The sequence below is a fragment of the Anoplophora glabripennis genome, unplaced genomic scaffold, assembly GCF_000390285.2.
Source record: "Anoplophora glabripennis isolate ALB-LARVAE unplaced genomic scaffold, Agla_2.0 scaffold781, whole genome shotgun sequence".
Lineage (NCBI taxonomy): Eukaryota > Metazoa > Arthropoda > Insecta > Coleoptera > Cerambycidae > Anoplophora > Anoplophora glabripennis.
This window is the reverse complement of record NW_019416935.1, coordinates 132,622-141,087: the sequence shown is the minus strand read 5'-3', so window position 1 is coordinate 141,087 and position 8,466 is coordinate 132,622. Positions and strand designations below refer to the sequence as shown.

Below are 8,466 nucleotides of genomic sequence, written 5' to 3'. Positions count from 1 at the left end.
CCAATTTAAATACCCCAAAAAAATTCCCTAAAAAGTATTGCTTTTTAACCCCATTTTTGTGATTTTTTCGATTTTTACCATAATAATCATGATTCACTCGATTTGTAACCAGTCATGTATTGTAAAAAATTTAATTACAAACATTTTTTTCCTCCTACATTTTCGCATAATATCAACTCTTAAAAAGATACATAAATAAATAGGAAGAAAATATGACATTTTTCAAATTTTTTTAACATATTGTGCCGCCAAAATTTAAGCCCACGTTTTTTTTATGCTCATAGAAAAATTTTAATTTCTAGTGATATTTGAAAGCCAAAAAGCCAAAAATCTCCGTAGATATACAATTCACCCAAACTAAAACAGATACCGCCTGGTCTATAAACTTATTATTAAACAAATAGTGGAAAAATTTGAAAAAATTCCATTTTGTTTCTTTTTTTTTCAACACAGTGCAAAAACTATTAATTTTAGAGAAAAATTGAAGAGGAAAAAAGATTCGTAATTAAATTTTATACCTATTTTCAAATAAATAAATACTACATAATTATTGCAAATATAGCAAAAACAACAAAAAAAAAGTGAAAAAATTACAATAAATTTGCGATTTTTTTAAAAGTACTTATTATAGGTAGGATCTTCATACTTGGCCAGAAAAAATCTTATTGATATGATAAAACATCACATCAATTTTCGTTAAAATCGGTCCGATAGTTTTCGAATAATAATTTTGCAATCCAGATTTTTAAAAAAAAATTGAAATTTTTGTAAATTTAACTAAGCCTAAATTAAGACTTCTAGATACTTGAAAATTTTACCACATAAAAAAGGGCACTCAAACTTTAAAATGCGTCCAGAACAATTGAAATCCGTTAATTAGGAGAGCCATGGTAATTCTTTAAAGATATGCGCAATTTTTGCACATATAAACAAATAGAATAACTTTATAAATTCATTATAATTATTATTTTTTTAAATTATGCTTTTAAAGTGTTCGGAAAGACACTTCTTTTTTAAAAAAAAATGTGAAACGAGAAAAGTAAAGCAAATTAAAAAGCAGTAATTATCAATACGTTAATAGGTCGATAATCAACAATAATTCGCATTGAAAATGCGATATTTGGACTTTTCAGCTCGCGTGACATCGATTTAAAAAAAAACATCAAAATCGAACCACTAGAAGTCGAGATAATCAAAATTTTTAAGCGCGCCACTATTTTGAACGTGCGATTTCAATTTTGAGTCAGCAGGAGTAGCCGAGCTCTCGACTCCCCCCACCACTACCTCCCATACATTTTTCGTGAATTTCATGCTCGGTCCAATAGTTTTAATCGACATTTTATATGGGTTGCACAAGGGCGCAAGTTTTGCACATTCACTCCCGGAAAGTACTCGGAATGACAAAGGTATTTATTTAAAAAACAGCCCTCCAGACCTCATAGTTACGCCACAAATGCCGGTCAACTTTAATCGACTATAACCTGGAACCAATTAACGAATTACCACGTTTTTTTTTTAAAGAAGCGTCTTCCCAAATACTTTAAAAGCATAATTTAAAAAAAATAATTATAATGAATTTATAAAGTTATTCTATTTGTTTATAAACGCAAAAATTACGCATATCTTTAAACAATTACCACGGCTCTCCTAATTAACTGATTTCAATTTTTCTGGACGCATTTTAAACTTTGAGTGCCCTTTTTTATGTGATAAAATTTTCAAGTATCTAGAAGCCTTAATTTAGGCTCAGTTAAATTTGCAAAAATTTCAATTTTTTTTTGAAAATCTGGATTGCAAAGTTATTACTCGAAAACTATGGGACCGATTTTAACGAAAATTGGTGTGATGTTTTATTATATCAAAAAGATTTTTTTTTGGCCAAGTATGAAGATCCTACCTATAATATAAGTACTTTTAAAAATATCCCAAAAATATTGTAATTTTTTTTCACATTTTTTTGTTTTCGCTATTGCAATAATTGTTGTTTTTTTTATTAGAAAATAGTTGTATCTTGTGTAAAATTTAATGACGAATCTTTATTTCCTCTTCAATTTTTCTCTAAAATGAATAGTATTTGAACTGTGTTGAAAAAAAGAGAAAAAAAATGGAGTTTTTTCCAATTTTTTCACTATTCGTTTAATAATAAGTTTAGCATACGTTTTGAAGCGCGCATAGTGAAATTATGTTTTGTTATATTATTTTGGAGTCATTAAAGCAAAAATTAGAGATACTACAGTGTAGGAAAGTACCGATAGTCTATCAGAAGTAGGGTTTCTGATTTCTCGGTCTATTTTTTTTCTCGGGTCTCGAGAATTCTCGACTAGGAATTCCCGGGAATTCTCGAATTCTCGAGAAATTTCTAAAACTTAAAAAGTCATAATTTTGGTATTGCAATGCGAAATATAAACATGCTATTATACTTAACAATCATCATTAACATTTACTATTTATTCAGTATTTTTTATTAATTACTTATGTTTCTACTTCTACTAACAAAACTAAATTAAACTTTGAGTTTCTTCTTAAAAACCNAATTTTTGCGCATATAAACAAATAAAATAACTTTATAAATTCATTATAATTATTATTTTTTTAAATTATGCTTTTAAAGTGTTCGGAAAGACACTTCTTTTTAAAAAAAAACGTGAAACGAGAAAAGTAAAGCAAATTAAAAAGCAGTAATTATCAATACGTTAATAGGTCGATAATCAACAATAATTCGCATTTGAAAATGCTATATTTGGACTTTTCAGCTCGCGTGACATCGATTTAAAAAAAAAACATCAAAATCGAACCACTAGAAGTCGAGATAATCAAAATTTTTAAGCGCGCCGCTATTTTGAACTCGCGATTACAATTTCAAATCGCCCGGAGTAGCCGAGCTCTCGACTCCCCCCCACCACTACCTCCCATACATTTTTCGTGAATTTCATACTCGGTCCAATAGTTTTAATCGACATTTTATATGGGCTGCACAAGGGCGCAAGTTTTGCAAATTCACTCCTGGAAAGTACTCGCTACAGCCCTCCAGATTTTGTAGTTACGCCACAAATGCCGGTCAACTTTAATCGACTATAACTCTGGAACCAATTAACAAATTACCACGTTTTTTTTTAAAGAAGCGTCTTCACAAATTAAAAGCATAATTTAAAAAAAATAATTATAATGAATTTATAAAGTTATTCTATTTGTTTATAAAAGCAAAAATTACGCATATCTTTAAACAATTACCACAGCTCTCCTAATTAACGGATTTCAATTTTTCTGGACGCATTTTAAAGTTTAAGTGCCCTTTTTTATGTGATAAAATTTTCAAGTGTCTGGAAGCCTTAATTTAGGCTCAGTTAAATTTGCAAAAATTTCATTTTTTTTTTAAATCTGGATTGCAAAGTTATTACTCGAAAACTGTCGGACCAATTTTAACGAAAATTGGGGTGATGTTTTATTATATCAAAAAGATTTTTTTTGGCCAAGTATGAAGATCCTACATACACTGAACTCGTAAAGTTTGGAATAAATTCGAAAAATCGTTACTGAAGGGTTTTGACAGGAAATGCTCGGACACGTCAACTTTAGTTTATAAAATGTCACTTTTTTTAGCAATCGACTTTTTTTTTGTTTTGTTTGTTTTTGATCTATGACGTCATCGGCAATTTTTTTAAATGGCAACCCATATTTTTTTCCACGGATTTCGATAGAGCACATTTTTCTGAGTACGAATATGTCAAAAACGCATGACCTTCAAGATGGAAGTTTTCGAGATATTCGGTTCCAAAGTTTCAAGAATGCATTATACAAGCGATGACAAAATACTAATCATTTATCAAGGAAGCGCTGGAAAAATTACAGTTTTGATAGTTGAAGTTTGTTCTCGCAAGTTTGTGTTTTAAACTGTCTATTATCTCGAAAACTTCCATCTTGAAGGTCGTACGTTTTTGACATAATATTCATGCTCCGTAACTGATCATAAAAATTTCGATTCTTTCCCTTTCACTCAAACGACGGACCATTTTCAAATAAAATGAATTCTGATAGAATAATGATTAATCAACTTAAAATAAAACACAAACTTGCGAGGACAAACTTCAACTATCAAAACTGTAATTTTTCCAGCGCTTCCTTGATAAATGATTAGTATTTTGTCATCGCTTGTATAATGTATTCTTGAAACTTTGGAACCGAATATCTCGAAAACTTCCATCTTGAAGGTCATACGTTTTTGACATATTCGTACTCAGAAAAATGTGCTCTATCGAAATCCGTGGAAAAAAATATGGGCTGCCATTTAAAAAAATTGCCGATGACGTCATACATCAAAAACAAACGAAACAAAATAAAAGTCGATGGCTGAAAAAAGTGACATTTTATAAACTAAAGTTGGCGTGTCCGAGGATTTCCTGTCAAAACCCTTCAATAACGATTTTTCGAATTTATTCCAAACTTTACGAGCTCTGTGTATAATATAAGTACTTTTAAAAAAATCGCAAAAATATTGTAATTTTTTTCACTTTTTTTTGTTTTCGCTATTGCAATAATTATGTTGTTTTTTTTATTTGAAAATAGATGTATCTTGTGTAAAATATAATTACGAATCTTTATTTCCTCGTCAATTTTTCTCTAAAGTGAATAGTTTTTGAACTGTGTTGAAAAAAAGAGGAAAAAAAAATGGAATTTTTTCCAATTTTTTCACTATTCGTTTAATAATAAGTTTAGCACACGTTTTGAGGCGCGCGCATGCTTAAATTATGTTTTGTTATATCATTTTGGAGTCATTAAAGCAAAAATTAGCGATACTATATAAAACATCTACACCAAAACAGAAGCCCGGCTGGTCTAAAACAGCACTTTATGCAGCTTCCAATACTTCCCCTGGTAAACGCTCGTCTTCACTTTCCGAGCTCATTTCGAATTAAACACTCTTAGAATATGAATTGCAATATATAATTCTGACACTACTTTTTCAAACAACAAATTTTTTTGTTTATTAGGTTGCTATCGTTATGATAGTCACCGCGCCTAAGCCGTCTTGATTCAGACAAGGTTCAAACGATTTCAAATATAAATGAAATTGTTGTCTTGTTGTCTTATTTTATTGCAGTTTTCGAGAAAAAGTATTGTTTACATATCGAACGCAAAGTACTTTTGCGTTCTCGAATTGATATTTTGTCCCACTAAGCTCGGCAAAGTAACTTCCATTATTGAACGCGAAGGTACCATTTCGCGTTCTAGATACAAAAATAAATATAAACAGTTAGTTACTACAAAATCTGCCGAAATAAATCAACTGAAACAACGTCTTTTGTTTTCACTAGTTTCGTTTATAAACGCTTTGTTCAAAATGAATATGTTGGAGCAGTATTTTTCGATCTATCGCAAGCTTTCGATCGTATAGACTTTAGTTTTATAGCAGAAAAACTGTTTGTTTTCATGACAATCTTTTAGCACGGTTAATGCAAGATATTGCTCTGGGTGTACCTCAGGGTTCGATACTGGGCCCACCTATTTTCCTAGTATTTATGAATGATCTCGCCTCTGCACCTCTGCGGAGCTTCAAACTCAATTAAATATATTATCTGCAGAATTTGTATGTATTTTTACTTTCTTAGCCGATGGTAGCAGAACTGGAGAAGACGATAAACTCGGTGTTCGAGGTTAATGAAGACGGTAACATGATGAAACCTCCACCGGTGCCCACGGCACGTAAAAAGAACGGCAAGGGTTCTAAAAAGCAGGCTAAACGGAAACACAACAGTAACAGCGACGAGGAAGATTCCGGGCAAGAGGATCACTCTGAGATGCCGTTGAGAGAGTCGAACAGGGCCCGCAGGAAAAGGGTGCTGGAGGAATCGGACTCGGATTAGTACAAAAGTTGTTTTTTATTCTCGGGTTCTAATAGTCGTTTATATGTTAACAGATATTTTATATATTCTTGTACAGCAATATCTTTTATTCAAAATAAATTGATTTTATAGATATTCGTTAGCTGTTCCGCGATGAAGTGACGGAAGTCGTGGCAAACGATAAGCAAATCTTGGTTTATCAGTACGGTATCGTTTACGAGGTATGGGAAATAATAAATAAGAGAAAATTTTTGTTGAACGGAAGCACTTACGATTTTCTGTTTCCGTCAAATTTGTTGAAAATGATGCTATTTCGGAAAATGTCAAGGAGTAAAGTTTATTTTAAACAGTTTTAAAAACTCTTATAGGCCACGTGCACGATGAATGATCGTAGGACGTATCCGTACATATCCCTGTTTAAAAAATCGGGCCTTAAAATTAAATAAGAAATACACAGAATAAAAGCCTAAATTTGTGTATTTGTAGAGGTCGAGTGTCATAATATTTATAAAAAAAAAATTGACGCAATTTACGCAATAACTAACAGTTAATTGTAAGAGGGCTCTATGGCAAATAGGCAACCAGCAATACATTTCTATGGATTTTATTACACAGTTTGCCTAAATATGAATTTATGATGCTGCCTGTTCGGAAGCAGCAAATTACAAATTTTTTTACAACACAAAGTAATTTGAGTCCCAAACTAACTCCATTTTATAGAAAACCTGCCTTAGAATGGAAGAAAGCCTGTTATTTGTGCATTAATTCATATTTAGACAAACTGTGTAATAAAATCTATAAAAACGTATTTGCTATAGAACCCTCTTAAGACAATATTTTATACGTCGATCGCTTCTGAGCACGGCAAATAGACTACTGATCACTTTTTTCAAAAAATGAATTGACTTTTGTTTTTAAATACACTAATTTTGTTTTTTTCTTAATTTCAAACACTTTCTGCAATAAGAATGTAAAAAAATCAGGAAAAAAATGTTTTAGATATTCTTATGACTGGAATGTCAACTAATTTGAACCGTTCTAAAATTGTTCTCTGTCGGAACCAAAACACACCTTAAAATGTACAATTCATGGAACTAATTCTTCAGTTCACTTTACTTTAGTTCATCCACTAAAATTTATTCATAATGCATATATAATGATGTATAAACTCAAAGCTGTTGAAAAAGTGGAGTGTTTATGCAATTCTTATAATATAATAATTCAACAGATAACTATAATGAAATAGGGTTAGGCCATATTCCTCAAAGTAGAAAAAATCAGTTCTGCATTATTAAGTAATATAAAAATATTAATTAAGTACTAAACTTTTAAAACAAGAAATATCCAAGTTGCTTTCGCACAATTGTTATACTTATAACTTAATACTTACTATACATAAAGAAAAGATATTTACTCTTCCTGTCTAGCAAGTTTATAAGTTATAGTAATAGCACATCTAACAGTAATAGTGAGTATACCTATAGTAATAACATTCAAAATTATTATTATTAACTTCTTTTTCCCTTATATTAGTGCAAAATAAAATTACACTTTAAAAAGATACTTGAGCTTGAAGTATGATTAATCTTGTTCGTGAACTGCTCAGTCTTTATCATAAGTTATGATTTATGATAAGAAAACATAAATCAAGGAACGACATCGATATCTCCGATTTTCCTAAATAAAAAATCTACCCATGCATAAAATCGAATGTGTTCTATCTAATTATAATAAAATGCCCTCTGCCACTAATTATTTTTATATCGCGAAAGGTAAAAATCTGTTATCTATTATTTCTCCTTCCTCGCACTTGCTGGCTTTCTCTTTTATCTGTTTTGTGCTGGAGCCCGACAGTTGACATGCGTAAGTTCTTTTCGTAAACTTGTTTGTTTGTGCGATAAACTAAGAAGAAAAATTGTGATCGTTTAATTCACGTCGTGGACTAAATGATCACAGGTCAATTAGACATTAAACACTTGCACACGGATTCATCAACGAGGCGTAACGTTAGTCTGACTAACGGAAGTTGCGGAAAAATTTTGCGCCCGTATTGCACGAGTTTAAATAAAAAGCGTAGTCCCATTCACAAAAAGTGCGCGACGAAGGCGCAACTATTAGTTATAATGCCCCCCTGCCCGCTAACCTTTTCTGTTTCAGAGACAGCCAGGATCAAGAAACGAAGACAACGACACACACACACACACATACGCACCCCCATACCCTCCTTACCCCTCCCCTCCCGCGCTAGCCTAAGGGCCACCTTAGCAAAGCGCATCCCAGGCTGCATAGCCGCACTACCCTACCCAACCATACCACACATAAACATGACACTACCNTCCATTCCTCCCTCTTCAATGGGTCCCTGTGCCCTTCGGAAGCATTTCCGGACCCATGTTCATATGAACTTTTTTACTTAGTTTTGATCATAGAATCGGCCTGTTCAGGGTTGGCAGCTAATTATGAGACACCCTGTATAAACGGCAATTGCTCGGACGTGTGCGAGACAGATGGAGCTAGTAAGAGCTTAAGCTTCGTTCACAGAATTTCGATTGCAATGCGCTACATTTAATTCAACTAATCAGCTAGCTATACTCGATTCCTTACCCCGTTTTTCTGTTGGGCCTTA

General features: G+C 32.1%; 1 protein-coding gene across 1 annotated transcript in view; it reads left to right on the top strand.

The window, feature by feature from the left end:
* LOC108911850 (condensin complex subunit 1) overlaps positions 1-5,975 on the top strand; it is a 43,601-nt gene extending 37,626 nt beyond the window's left edge. The window contains exon 18 of the mRNA XM_023455724.1: positions 5,607-5,975. Within this exon, the coding sequence (XP_023311492.1) occupies positions 5,607-5,861 (255 nt within the window). The 3' untranslated portion in view covers positions 5,862-5,975. The remainder of the gene's footprint in view (positions 1-5,606) is intronic.
* Positions 5,976-8,466: the final 2,491 nt, after the last annotated feature.